Raw genomic sequence first — 15,170 nt, 5'->3', positions numbered from 1 at the left:
CCACCTGAACTGTCTCTGTGTGGACTCCGTCCCTCCGTCCTGGGCCCCCTCCGCCCGCCCTGTTCTGTTTTTTGTTTTTTTTTTCTTTTGGCCGTCAGGTGCCGGCCTTTGAAGGGGGGGGGTTACTGTCAGGGTTCCTGGGTCGTTGACCCAGTGATTTCAGTTTGTTCATGTTCAGTTTAGTTCGCCACATTAATGTTCTCACTTCCTGTTTTTTTTTCCCCGTGTCAGTTTGTCTCCCCTGTCATTAGTCAGATTATGTTCAGCCCTGTACTCACCTGTTTCCAATCATTGTCATCGTTCAACCTGTGTATTAAGTTCCTCGGTTTCACCAGTTCTCTGTCGTGTCATTGATGTACGTCTGATGGTAATGTGTCTCTCCGCCAGTATGTTCAGTTAGTCAGTCAGCCAGCCATTCTTCCAGTCTTTCAGCCAGCCAGCTACTCCATCGTTCCTGCTTTATTCATTACCCTCCAATAAATCCTCTTCATTTCTGCACCGTGAGTCCAGCGTTTGGGTCATCTCTTCCACGCCTCCACACACACCGCTGACAATGACTGAACATGTTATTATTAACCATAGCAGGCCACTGTAAAGAGTCAATTAACTGGTCACTTAAACAGAGGTAAAAAAAAAAAAAAAAAAAAAGCCAAAAAACTCTAGTAATATCTATGGATAACAGGGAAATGGTAGACTTGTCACACTCAAAATGGAGATATGTAATGATAAACACTGGTCCCTGTCTTTTAGGTCCTTTCATTGAAATAGTCCATAATTCAGAAAGGTAGAGATATAACCGACAGGGGCATGTGATAGGAGGTGGTGCTGCACAAGAACAAGAGTAAAATAAAGAAAAATTATTATGTTTAGCTTTGATAAATTCAAATTAAAATGTACCATTACACTCAGAGGATCAATATGAAATTCGATATATGCTAATTTTGCATGAAGTACATGACTGATAACTGTTCTGTCCTGAGCTTTTGTTTTTACAGCACCCACTTGACCACACCAACAGTTTCTCGCCACCAACAGGGGGTACTTGCAAAGAATAGGGAGGAATATCATCAAAACTGGGAAAGGTAAGCCCCGAAGGGGGTGATAACACCATAACTTTCACTTATGGTCAAATTCTCAAAATTTGACCCCAAACTTGAAAATTCTTCAAACATTTAGAGACGGAGTGGATAAACATAATGTCGCAAACCACATAAGGATGGAGCATTTGAATCGATAAGATGGTGAATTAACACGCAGTAAAATGTTGATCATGTTGATTATGTTTATTCCAGTGTGCAGAGCAAGGTTATTATTATTAACGAAAAGAAATGAAATAACGAAAACTAGAAGTGAAAAAACATTTTCGTTAACGGAAATATAATGAAAAAAAAAAAAAGGAAAACTAACTAAAACTGTAATGAGTGTTCACAAAACTAACTAAAATTAACTGAATTTATAGCAAAATGTGTTTAGTTTCATTGATGTGTGCGTGTCCTACAATAGTCTAGGGTGAAAATGAAGTTTAGTTTCCAGATTTTTGCTGTCTCATTATGCCAGCAGGGGGCAGTACGTTAGTCGAGTTGTCTGTGTTGCTGCTCCGTCCACGCGCAGAATCATGTCAGGAAAAGTCGGGAGAAAGCGCCAGAGTCCAATTTGGGATTACTTTGAATATGACTGTGTTTTGGATAAAGCAAGTGTCTTGTAGTGGAAAGAGACAAATTATGAGGGACATTTATAAAGGGAAAAAATCCCACAAACCTTAAAGTGCACTTGAAAAGCTCACACAAGAAGACTAACCTAGCTTACCTTGAAAAGGTAAGGGAGCGCACTCAACCCTCAGCCCCAGAAACAGAAGCTAACCCCAGGCAAGGCAGCGTGATGCATCCCGAGACAACAGGACAGGGACATCTACATAACTGTGTGAGTCAATTGCCTTCAAAAAGATTATCAATTCACTTGAACCAAAATTACGAACACCCGGTGCTGCAAGAGTTAATTGTCTCAATACCCAAGGATAAGCAGAAGAGCATGACTGATATGATGAAACTGGGATTTTGTTACACTTAATTTTGGCAAACACAACTAAAACTATAACTGACACTAATCAAAACTAAACTGAAACTAAGGATTTTCAGAAAATAAAAACTAGACTAAACTAGCAAACAATTGGTAAAAACTAATTACAACTGATATAAAATCTGGAGTCAAAACTAAATAAAAATAAAAACTAATGAAAATTGCAAAATGATTAAAACCCTGGTGCAGAGATTGGCTAATCTGACCAGGAAATGTTATAAAATGGATTGTCGGAACAGTCAGCGTTAAAGTCACCTTTGACAGTCCAGACTAAGATGTCTGGACATCGCCATGTTGGACATCTTCAGGGCGGAAAAGGGTTGGTGTGACCAAGGTGTGGTTTGGCTTGTTGTATGTAGAGCAGGGCGATATGGCCAAAAATATTTATCACGATATATATTTGAAAATTTGCGATAACGATATAACTGACGATATAATTGATGCGAGACAAAATACAACTCCACAACATTACTAGTGCAAAAAGACAACCTTCCATTTATTTTCACTTAAACAAAAAGCTGGTTTTTATGTACATTAAAGCTTTATAAAAATGTAACAGTGCAAATGCAAATTCCTTGCTGAAAGTTTAACCAAAAGGCATTTCCAGTAGAAATGGGCTGACATATCCTGAGCATAACCATGTATAATATCCACTGAAGTTAAAAAGAGGTGCATTGCAACATTAAACTGCAGTGTGCAGTAGCCTACGTATTTTTTGGACCATAAGGTGCACGGGATTATAAGGCACATTAAGCGAAACAAAGCAGTCAGATAAATCAAACTTTATTAAACTCATTTTTCTTGCTTCCTCCACTTCTGTACCTTAATTCATTAATGTTGAATTCTCTGGCAGCTGCTCTATTCCCATGTTGTTGCAGTATATTAATGACTAACCTTGTATTGTGGATGGATTATCTCAGTTGTTCTCCTGACTGAAGTTTGGTCCGTTTACAGCATCCTGCTATGCGATTGCATTTGTCTCTAACTATCAGGAACCTTAACGTTAACTTTTATAAGTGGAAAAGTGTTAGTGTTCGTCCTCCAGCTTCACTGTTTATGTTATGCTAACATAGCTGTGTCGCTAGCGATCACGTAGCACATCATTATATACCAGCTAGCCCAACTTCAGTAACCCTACAAACGTCACTGCTGTTTAGTTTTCTGTCTTCATTTATGTTGGAAGTGATAGCAGAGCTGTACGTTTGAATTTTTTCAGAAATCTCTCAGTCAGAACATGCAATATCATGCTTAGGTAACTAGCGAAACTAGCGAGCTAACTTCCGCTAGCTTCCTGCTAACTTCTAACTCCGTTAAATGTAATAAATTTTGTTTTCATGGATGCCTGGAAGTAGGGATGGGTACCGGTGTTCTGACATAAACGGTAGTAACCAGTTGCCTGTTATCGGACCCGGAGTTAGCAACATCCCCCAAAAACACGAAGAATAGAGTCCTGGCCCCTAGCCCTGTCAGTGTAGCAGAAATGATGACGGATGATGATGCAGCAGCAGCCGTTCTTCTCTGCGTGAGTAGCTTAATGTTGTTCGTGTGTAATTTACGTTGAGTAGGCTAACCACGTTATTACATTAATGCATGTAAGGTGAACTAGCAAACATCATCATAGCTACATGCGGCTCTCTTCTTGTTTGATGGCAGATACTCCCTTCACCCTGGCCAAAAAGGCTAAAATGACCAAAGAAAAAGTGGAAAACAGTTAAACATGAGAGGTTTTGGACAAAGTTTGTGTTTTTTCCATTGTTTAAGCACTGCTTCCAGCCAAGAGTGATACCATATATGCCCCATAGCTGCAGAAAAGGCTAACATTGTTATCTTTTTACAAAAAACAGCTGAACATGAGAGGTTTTTGGACCAATTTTGTGTTCTCCATTCTTTAAGCACCGGTTTGAGCACCGTTTGAGCACCGGCACCGTTTCAAAAGTACCGATTTGGCACCGGTATCGGATAAAACCTAAACGATACCCATCCCTACCTGGAAGTTGAACTTCATAGTTACACCTGATAAAGCAGCAATGCTGATCGTTTTATTAAAGATGAAAGAATTTAGACAGTTTTTTATGGAGATATGGAGCTTAGGACCCAGATTGCTCCCAGATTTAAGAGCATCTTAGTCCGACAAATACGACAATAACGACGGCCGCTTGCATGTTCTGCAAAAAATCTGCTTTGTCGTGTATCTGACGGACAAACACCAAACCAGTTCCACATCACTGAAGTTGCACCATTTTTTCAAACCAATTCTGGTTCATCTGTTTCACTCAACAATCGGCCATGTACGTATGAAAACAAAGGCACTGCGCATGCCCATTTTACTCATATTCTATCACGATATTTCATTTTCCTATTGTTGCCTAACATTATATACGGTATAATATGGCCCAGCCCTAGTTGTATGTATATTTCAAGATCATATGGCTCTGAATGAACCAGTTACCAGGGCATGGAAGGAGGACAGACTCATTACATGAGGAGAAGGATTTTTCTGGGATTGGAGATCCTCTGGGTGAGTGGTTGACTAAAAGCATGCATAAAATAAAAGCTATTTTTTGTTATTGATTGGTAATAGATTGATAATTGGCCACATTTACAGCTGTATTGACTTGTTGTGGACGCAGTCTACTTCATGTTTAAGTACTCTAATTAACAGATTGAAAATAGTGACATTAAAGGAAGAATATGCAGCGCCACCCTGTCAGACACCAGTGACGGTGGGGCTCAGTGATGAATCAGGTGAGCTGGATTCATGGCTGAATCAAGACTAAGATTCCCCTGCTGTGGTCAGTAAGGGAAAAACGGGGGAAAATAAAATTTAAAAGAGGCATTTATAAACGTTTATGTGTCAAGTTTATAAACGGGATAAAAAGGGGGTGTTTTACTGTTATTTTAGCATCAGCATTATTGTTACATCAGAATCATATAACAAGCATTGCATTGATCATTTATTGAATCTTTTGACATTATACTAACATTTGTGTTCCAGTGATTGTTATAACCTCAGGTTAATCTTCTATTTACAGGTGTCAGGATAATCATATGATCTTTCATTGCAGGTGTAACCATGATCATTTTTATACATATTGCAGTTTGTTGCTCGTTATAGAGTTGTGCTCAAGTTAATAAGGGTTAAAAGCTACAGTCAACGTGATGTTTGGCTGATCTATGGACTGGGGTGACTTCGAGCATAGAAGGCCGCACACGCTTACATAACACTGATATCATGTTTTTCTTTGTGATCTTTTATTCAGTTATATTTTTTGCTAAGTTTTAAGTAGTGGCAGTTAATTAAACGACATTCATTTAATATTACATACCTGATTCAGAGCATTACACACAGATCAACTTAACAATCTGCACATATTCTCACTAATGCAGATAAATCCTCTCCCTTTCAATTACAACGTGTGGTGAGACAGGGGGATCCCCTCTCACCGCTTCTTTTTGATATAGCCCTGGAGCCCCTAGCCATTAACATAAGAAACCACCCAGGTATACAGGGAGTTAAATTTGGGAATGTGGAAAGTCTTGTTAACATGTATGCAGATGACTTACTGATCTGCCTTTCCAAACCAGAAATCTCACTCCCTAATCTTTTAAATTGTATTAAACACTTTGGGAAATTATCAGGATATATGATCAATTGGGATAAATCTGAATTTATGCCAATAACAGATAATCTATGCCCAAAGTTCCTCAGCTCACTCCCATTCAAATTAGTAACTACGTCTTTTACCTATCTTGGTCTTAAGATCTCTAAAAATCCCAAACTCCTTTATAAATTGAATTTCCTGGAAATGCTGGATAAGCTCAAAGAGGATATTAGAAAATGGAAACTGCTTCCTCTGTCTCTGATCGGTCGAATAAATGCAGTTAGAATGGTGTCTTTGCCACGATTTTTATATCTTTTTCAAAACCTTCCTATTCACTTGCCACTTAAATTTTTTAAGCAGCTTGATTCATTGATTCACTCATTCATTTGGGCAGGAAAACCCCCTCGGATATCCATGGCTCATCTTCAAAAAAACACTTCCTGCGGGGGGTTAGGTCTCCCTGTGTTTAGATATTATTATTATTGGGCAGCAAATTCAAGAGCTCTATTGCACTGGCAGTGGGGTTCGCCTATTGATTATCGCCATGACAAGCTTCCGATCTGGCTCCAGGTAGAGGCAGCAACAGTATCTGAAGCCTCATTACCGGTCTTATTGTTTTCTAACACGGGTTCTTTTAACAATTCGCTCAGTCGTAATTTTGTTGTTAAACACTCTTTAAAGATATTAAGTCAAATTAGGAAATCTCTCAAACTACCTGATTTTTCAGTAGGAATGCCAATAATACATAACTACTTGTTTAAACCAGGTAAAATGGATGGAATGGGGGGAAAAGGGATTGAAATACATTGAGGACTTATATACAGATGACAAATTTATGTCCTTCCTTCAACTTCAAGAAAAGTTTCAATTACCTCAATCACATTTTTTTCGTTATCTTCAAATAAGGAATTTTGTTCAACAAAACTTTTCAGACTTTCCACTGAAGCCACGAAGTTATACTTACTTTGATATAATTCGGAAAGCAGATTTTAAACGTTTGATATCTCAGTTTGTTAAGTGCTTTACAATCCCAGTTGATTCCGACCGAATTAAGAAAACATGGGCTGAAGACCTCGGGGTCCCTCTGTCTGAAGACCAATGGTCAAATTGTTTGTCCAATATTCAGAAAGGCTCAATAAATGCCAGATATAAACTAATCCAGTTTAAAGTCATTCATAGACTACACTTTTCTAAACTTAAACTTAACCGGATCTATAATTCTGTATCCCCCTTATGTGACAGATGTAAAGTCGGTGAAGGTTCCCTTGCACAATTATTTTGGCATTGCCCGGTTTTGAATGCTTTTTGGAGCCGGATTTTTATGTGGTTTTCAAACCAATTTAGGAAAAAAGTACCACGTGATGGTACATTGGCTATACTTGGATCATTTGCATCAGTCGAATCTTTTTCCTTTTCACAAAAACAGATAATTACAATGGGTATGCTGGCTGCAAAGAAACTTATTCTTTTACAGTGGCGGTCTTCTTCGGCCCCATGTTTTAACAGGTGGCTTAATGAGATGGTGTCTGTGGCCAGGGTGGAGCAGATGAGATTTGATAGAGAGGGGAAACTGGCGAGTTTTTGTATGATTTGGCAACCATTTCTAGAATTCTTAAAAAAATAACTGATCATAATTCATGCCTCACACTCCGCGTGAATTATTTTATTTTATTTTTTTTCTTCCTCTTCTTTTTCTTCTTTTTTCCTTTCTTTTTTTTTTCCCTTTCATGCTTATAAGTTCACAAATGTTAAAAACAGTAATTGTTCTTGGTTGATTTTGTATAAGCATGTTATGTTTAATTTAAATGCAAAAATAAAATTTAAGAAAAAAAACAAAAACTTAACAATCTGCAAAACCTTGTAGCTGCAATATTGTGTCTCCATAAGGGACAGTTGGCTCCAGGAGATAAGTGGGAGTCAGTGCCTGTCCTCGAGAAGGAGAGGATATTCCTTTGCTGTGTCAAAAGTAGTCAACAAGTTCATATTCAAGTGAAGTTCATATTATTACAGGTTTTGTTTCTTGGCAATTCTGCAGACGCAGCCTCTGGGCGGAGCCAGGAGTTGAACAGATCTAACATGACAATTAAATTGGTTTCATTCCCTGGCACAGGCTGACAGGACTGGAGCAACGACACTGGATAGGAGAAGGTCTCATACTTTCTAAGATATGAGGTCACTAAGCTTTTCTTTTAATTTTCTAGCTCCGTTGATTTGACACATGGGAATGTGTCAAAAAAAGGGGGGGGGGGGAGTTGAGTTTTAACATCAAACAAGGATTATATGAACATTTTTATGACTTCATTTGTGTTTTAATAACTTAGGTATGGTAAAGCTTAAGCTAATAGTGACCCAAGAGGTTTCCGGACTTTTTTAGAGATCCAGTGAGAAGCATAAATCATTATTTCCATGTTTAAGCATTAATCATTGAAATGAACTGAATAGCGTTTAGATGATAAAATGCCTGTGTTCATGAGAAGCTGAGTACCACACTGGAGAGGAAACCGTGGGACAGTAGGCGGAAGCAAACACATGATTTTTGGGGGGCAAATGTTAGGATTAAAAATGGCTAATTTGTTTTTGATGTCTTTTGTTAAAATGAGTGGTTTTAATAATTTTCAGACACACCTTGCAAATGTGCTTATAATGAGTCGGCACTCGGTCTTTTGGAGGTCATAAGCTTCGTTTGGCGTGATGGTCCGGACTGATATATTGCAGGTATTGACTTTGAGTGCAGAGGGCTAAATGCAAACACGCTTACACACACATAGGATATGATTAGAATAAGTCCCTGGGACATTCTGAATATTCGAAACCAATTCTGAATCGCCAGAAGATCAGTAGATAACAACATTAAATTATTAGAGCTAGGCAGAGAGGTGTTTTGGTTTTCTGTCTCTGACAGAGAAAGGAACAGACACCAGATGAGGTCACAGATATACGAGGATCCTTCACAACAGAGACAGACACAGTGACTGCCGAGACACCAACTGGGTCCAAGTGTCATGGCGTTTGGGCTCCGATTAGTCACCTCAAAAGGATGGATCCCATAAACACAGTAATAAGCATGAAGGGGTTGGCGGAAATCCAGGAACACCAGACCAACGAGGTTCGAGAGGCTCTTGGTCAAAAGGGGGACACGTTCCTGTTCCTTTTTCTGGAGGATACACAGGACACACAGGACCCGAGGATACACAGATCGTTCTTTGAAATCGGGGCAGAATAATCCCCTGATCTGTGCAACGACTGAAGGGTTGTCTAACCCCTGAGGTTGAAGAAAGAAGAGCAGAGGATAACCCAACTGGAAGACACTGGTAGCTGCAGCGATAAAATAAAGGCTAAAAGCTCCTTGGACAGAGGTTCTAGTCTGGGTACGTTTGAAGGGTATAAGGTAGCACCAAAATAAAGCTGTGGAAGAACTGGGGAGTGATGGAGGTGTCATCTGTACCGGCTACTGTTGTAATAATAGTTTTTCTTGCATCTGAACTGCACAAACACAGAGGTCATCTCACATATGGTTCGCCCATCAGGGGGACAAAGGACCTCAGGAGTGAGAAGAAATGAACCCTGCCACACTGGATTACAGGGTGTAGGTGAGCTCTTTATTCTAAAGAGCTCATCAGGGGGAATGTTGGATTATAATATTATTTTATGCCATGTTATACCCCTAATTGAAGATTGTGAATTATTATGTAGTTTTAGTTTGCATTATTCTCCTGAATTAGAAGAAGGTGATAACTATTGCATTTGTTAAACTGATTTGCATTACATTAGACTGCTGATTTATTGTGAATGAATGACATTGTTTTATGATGCATTATACTGCTGAGTTATAAGAAATACTGTTCGCAGAAAGTCATCGCCTTATTTGTCTGAGTAGAAGAGAACAGAACATACTGGAGTTTTCTGCCCCAACTCAGCAGGAGCAGATAAACAGGGAGCCAAGGTTGTAGCTTAGGCGCTGTGTGAGAGAAAGAATGTGAATGTTCAGGCTTTTATGATAAGGTGGGGCCACTAGAGGCTATAAGAGTTTAATCAGTGCTCCACCATTTTGAGATCTGATGCTGTCTGCGTACGGTGTCCATCTCCCACGCGTGTGATCATTAAAATCATCGTTTGACTCAACCCGGCCGGACCAGTGTTGTTATTGTGGTTTTTCCTCTTGTATCCATCCCCAATATTTGAATCCGTAACAGTTTTTAGTTAACTGTAATCACCGTGCCAAGGGTGAATCTCCATGTGTTGGCTGCAGGTGTAAATATGCCGCTCTAGCTCAAAAAACATTTGAGTTGGTTTAATTGTCCTCAGAAGCCTCAAAGTTTATTGTCAACTTCAGTAAAAGTCAGAAGATAGATGTTATTTTAATTATTAAATATAAAACAAACAAACAAACGTAGCTCAAACCATCTTGTAATCGAAATGATCGAAAAGGTTCCAGTTCTTTTAAGATTGTTTTATGCCTTACTTACCTCTGATTCAAAGGCCTCATTGTCATTTCCTTGTTTTCCATCCTTATTTTCTATTATATCCAGCTCCATTTCCTTGCTCTTCATTGACTGTATGTCAGGCACTCACTGGAAGACTTTAACCCCACCTGTCCCAACCTTTTCCCCTCCCTTCCTCCTTTCAACTGACTTCACTCCCCTCTCGAATAGTGTCCACTATTTGTTACTAATGCATGGCTACTAAATGGCTTCTTCTTTTTTTGGACTGCTGTCTGCTTGGATGATCAGATTATGTAGTTAAAAAGTCACAGATGGGATACTTCATTGTTCTTTTGCTGACAGGGATGGTTATTGGTGCATTACTTTCTAAAAGCTTCAGTCATTTCCTTTGGTCCTTTAGCAGCCTGAGAGGACACTCTGTATATGTGCAGACTTTCTAAAATGAAACAAAGCAGAAGTTCATCACTTATTAGATTAAACTCCCAGCTCACTGGAAACATTGTGTTGTACCTTCTGAAAATTGGCTTTTTAAGTATCCCGTCTGCCACTAGAGAGCACTGGTGTATAATCTGTCAGTAGAACCACAATTCAAATGACTTGTAGAGGTTGAAATAAGTTCACGAACCCCCGTGACATGCTGTACAAAACCACAGTAGTAAAGAAACATCAAAACAAAACATTTATATGTAGGAAAATCGATAACAGCGGAGCATAACTGGAGGCATGTTGAACCACTGACAAAAAAAAAGAAAAATAAAGAAAACTTTTAACTTGACTTTCTTAAAGTTAAAAGAAAATTAAGAACAATTTCCAAATTTTACTTCCTTTCATTAAAATTGCTCATCATGTCATGCATTTGTTCCTTTTAATCACAGCTCTGCAGTAATAATTCTGTTCAGAAAGTGACATTCAGACAATTTTTAGACTTGTGGGTTCCACTGAAGACTACTATCTCCTCATACTTTGATGTAGCCAGAAAGTACATTAGAAAGAGAAGAGAGGAGGGAAATAGTCCAGACCGACTGAGGTTTGTCTCTCCACGGGTTGTGTGTTGTGTGCCAAACCGCCTCACATTTACTGAAAGAAGAAACACATTCACCTCAGCGATGTTTTCATTACATACTCCCATCTACTCACTGGTCTGCTGTTCCAGTCATGACCCGGGTTCTGTTACTCTCAGCTTTGGGCTAAAGCAGCATATCAGCCCCTTTCTGGTCCCAAATAAATAAACCGTAACAAGTTCTGGTAAAAGTTTGGACTTGAAAATGACAAGACATTGTTCCTCATCTTGTGCAAACCTGAGGTAACAGCCGTAAGTACACATATTATGTTCTCAGTCAAAGAAAACCCAAGAACAGAATATGATGCAACAACAGGAAGCAGCACAGGTGGCTTTAATGGAGCGACATGATTGCAAAGCAGCGGCCAAAGCAATTATGACTCAACAACGAATGACTGTGACGATAAAATAGGCGATTGGGATTCAACAACATCTGATCTGAAAGGAACACAGGGGAGACTGTGATGATTGTATACTCGACTGTCATCACCTCGAAGTGGATATTTCTGGGAGCAATCTAATCCTGTATCTAAATGGACCCATCAAGAGATTAATTGAATATTATTTGTAGCCCCAGTTTGATGGTTATTTGCAAATACTTGTAAAGATACAAAATAGTTGTGAGCATAATGAATGAAAACCGATGCAATTCACCAGTCTCCACACAGCCAGAGGCAAAGATCTTTACATCATGATGCCATGCTGTTATGGGGGGAGCTGGATGACATCATGAGAATGCGCACATACATCAGCCTCAAACAGAGTTCATCGTTTATTAATAAACAGATTTATATATTTAAATGCCATCTCTGATTTTTATTTCTAGAGCTGATTCATTTATGACTCACCCACTAACATTTTGCAAATGGATGTGTTTTTCTTTTCTTTTTTGTGAGGCAGAACTCATCCAAAAGAAAGTACTTTAAAGGAATGTCCCATCTAATTTCAATAATTAAAGTCTGACTCTAGATAAGCTGCTTATTTTATTCAAAGAAGCTCGTTTTTGGCAAAGGGTTATCAAGATATGACATGGATTAAACCCTATACTAACTGCCAGAGGGGTATGGCTGCCAAATGAAACGTCCAAAGAGACACCTTTAACATATTTGAATGTCAATTTATGCGCGTACAGTTTAAATACATTGAAAGTGGTGATTTAAACCATGAAACATGCTGATTCACAAGAAGCCAAATGTATTGTGTGCTGTGGTAGGCGCACAGTGCTGTATGGAAAACCCATTCTGAGGATGACAGACGGTTCGCCTGGTGTTATTAATATATCACAGACCTGTAACACAGGTTGCATCCTGTAAAGGAGCAGAGAGGAATCTGAATATTCTGTTTTTGTCAGACACAATTTTTTTTAATTGGTACACCCACGTTGCTCTGTGCAGAGTGCATACACCCCAGTTTGTGAGGCAGACACCCACCAGATTGGTCTGCACACAAACAGGGCTCCATAATTACGCTCCTCTATTCAGCAGCACTGCCTGTGCGTCAGCACAAACGTCATATTAGAGCTGCACATGGGGGACGGAACATTGGAGAGGAGAGGAGAGGAGAGGAGAGGAGAGGAGAGGAGAGGAGAGGAGAGGAGAGGAGAGGAGAGGAGAGGAGAGGAGAGGAGAGGAGAGGAGAGGAGAGGAGAGGGAGCCTCGCAGATGTGGTGTGCTGGGGCTTCTGCTGCTTGCAGGCAGATGTTCTGTCATCCTCTGTCTCTCACTTATAAGGTGAACGACTGTGGAGGAGTAGCTCTGTTCTCCAGTTGTAGAGAGCAGGGAGAGACCAACTCTTATGTTAGCAATTCATCCAGCTGAAGGAGATCTGGCCTATAGCAACAGGGTGACTGGCATACAGCCGTATAACTTGCACTCTAAGATGACATGTTATTGATTCAGGTCTGGTTTGGCTGAGAGCCTCTGATCATTATGAAATATGGCCTAATGATTTAATATGGTGACGCCAGGTGAAGTACATGCCAGCTAAAGACCTGATGATCAGTGATTGCTCACTCTTTCTCTGTACATATTACATCCAGCCTGCATCTTTAAGCATCTCTCAGCTCAGTTAGAAATAAAGCTCCAGGATATTTAAACACAGTCGGCTACTCTAACATGTCGAATGAGGATTAAATAGGAAGCGACTGCGAAAAACAGCTTTGTTTTTCATTGATTAGCTGTGTACCGTTCCAGAAGTATTACAGCCAGATGATAATCATAAAAACGATGGCAACAGTGTTGATGAGAATGATTACGACAATTAGAGCCTCTAAATTGATAGCCCCTTGTATCTCATTTAGTCAACGATCTGAAGCCAGGTAGCGGATAAATTAAGTAAGCTGTTCAGAGCACAGGTCTTTCCACGCCTCTGTCTTTCTCTTTATGTCAGATAAGGACGCTCACATCTTGCTACAAGGAAACTTAACTAAACCAAATGAGGATAAATTATTAACCAGACAACACGCGTGGAGAGCGAGCACAGGCTTTGGTGATGTGCCCCTTGAGCAAGAAACAGTTGTGCTCTTCCCCTGACCCTTCCCCCGGACCTTCCTGAGAGCAGGGTACGAGAACCGGTTCTCTAAGAGGGCATCGGTGATGTTTATTCACGGCGTGCATTGATGCTCCTTCATCCTCTTCATCCCGGCGAAGGTGAGGTGCGGTGCTCACCTTCTGACTGTCATTTTGTACACCTACATCACCACCACCACTAACAACAACCGAAAATTACCCTCCACACACGACAACTCTGTCGGGAGGAGGTTCCGGTGCTTGTCAGCTGAGAGAGAGAGAGAGAGGGGGAGAGCGAGAGCGATCCTCCTTGGCACACATTGCCAGTGTGGCAGTGAGATTTTGACTAACTGGCTGACTGACTGGGGGATTCTGGAGGAATCACACGGGGAAGGGACTACACGCTCTCCGGTTTTCTCTTTTTCCCACCCCTTTCTCTCCTTCTAGTCTGTCATCGCCGGAGAGGTCGATGGTTTTGTAGCCTGCATCCATCTCAGCGGCGGATTTTGTTTTATTTCTCCTCTCCTCTATTGGCCGAACCGGGGCTGATCCCAGCCAACCTGGGCCGGGCCGTGGAGCTATTCAGCGAGCCTTATAGCTGAAGTTGGCGGCACCCGAGATGAGCGCCTTGAGACCCGGGAGCGGGGCTCTCTCCTCGCCGGGGAGACGGTTTGGGTCGTGGCGGTGCTGCTGCTGGTGGTGGTGGGTGTTGGTAGTCGGGGTGGCGGTAGGTTCGGGTGATCCGTGGATGTCCGCCGAGGCATGCCCCTCTTCTTGTTCCTGCAGCAGCACCAGGATTTCTTGCGTGGACCCGGAGCGGGGTATCAATGCCTTCCCCGTCCTGCAAACCGAGGCAGAGATGGAGAACATCACCGACATGTGAGTTTCCCTCATAAGCACCGGTTCACGGAGAGATGTGAAGCTAATGCATCAGGGGCAAATCAGCATATTTTTCCCGACTTTATCCTTTTCCAGCGGCCCACATTTCCCAGAACTTCCCAAATAAAGAAACGGCATCCTTCACCCCTATTCAGCCAATTGTATGGGGAGCTGACAGATACACAGTCAGCAAAGAAAGCGGCCCAAATGTTGTTTATTTCTGATGTGATGAATGAATTTTAAAGCGAATTCGTAAATCCATATCACTTCAGGTAGGATTTTAAGTAACCGACAGCCTACACTTCTTTCCTCGTTGGCAAGGGTTTGCCTCAGAAAGGCATCAAGTGCAACCCACATTGCATAACAGACTCTTTGGCATCAAGGGGCACATCAGTCTTTCGGCACCAGCGAGGAAACAAGCTCGTTTAGAAATGAAATGCAACTGAAGCTGATGGGCTTTATTCTAACAAATAGACAGCTCAGTCTGCGCGCGTACGTGCTCGTGTTTGTGTGGAGACGCCAGACACTACAGTCCAAATATTAGCACAGACACTTCCCAAGATGGCTTATATGAGTGTAGGCTATCTAAATGAACCACACAGGC

At 40.9% G+C, this 15,170-nt stretch overlaps 2 protein-coding genes across 6 annotated transcripts in view; one reads left to right on the top strand and one right to left on the bottom strand.

The window, feature by feature from the left end:
* LOC308404113 (solute carrier family 28 member 3-like) overlaps nt 1-10,262 on the bottom strand; it is a 43,419-nt gene extending 33,157 nt beyond the window's left edge. For all 3 annotated transcript variants that reach the window (XM_080893977.1, XM_080893981.1, XM_080893980.1), the window contains exon 1: nt 10,145-10,262. In XM_080893977.1, the coding sequence (XP_080750103.1) occupies nt 10,145-10,228 (84 nt within the window). In that variant the 5' untranslated portion in view covers nt 10,229-10,262. The remainder of the gene's footprint in view (nt 1-10,144) is intronic.
* Nucleotides 10,263-14,205: 3,943 nt separating this feature from the next.
* Nucleotides 14,206-15,170, top strand: part of ntrk2a (neurotrophic tyrosine kinase, receptor, type 2a) — a 114,318-nt gene continuing 113,353 nt past the window's right edge. For all 3 annotated transcript variants that reach the window (XM_080893789.1, XM_080893790.1, XM_080893788.1), the window contains exon 1: nt 14,206-14,566. In XM_080893789.1, the coding sequence (XP_080749915.1) occupies nt 14,307-14,566 (260 nt within the window). In that variant the 5' untranslated portion in view covers nt 14,206-14,306. The remainder of the gene's footprint in view (nt 14,567-15,170) is intronic.

The sequence above is a fragment of the Rhamphochromis sp. 'chilingali' genome (assembly GCF_963969265.1).
Source record: "Rhamphochromis sp. 'chilingali' genome assembly, chromosome: 10".
Classification (NCBI taxonomy): domain Eukaryota; kingdom Metazoa; phylum Chordata; class Actinopteri; order Cichliformes; family Cichlidae; genus Rhamphochromis; species Rhamphochromis sp. 'chilingali'.
Note: the sequence above shows the minus strand (reverse complement) of the source record. Positions and strands in the feature narration are given on the sequence as shown.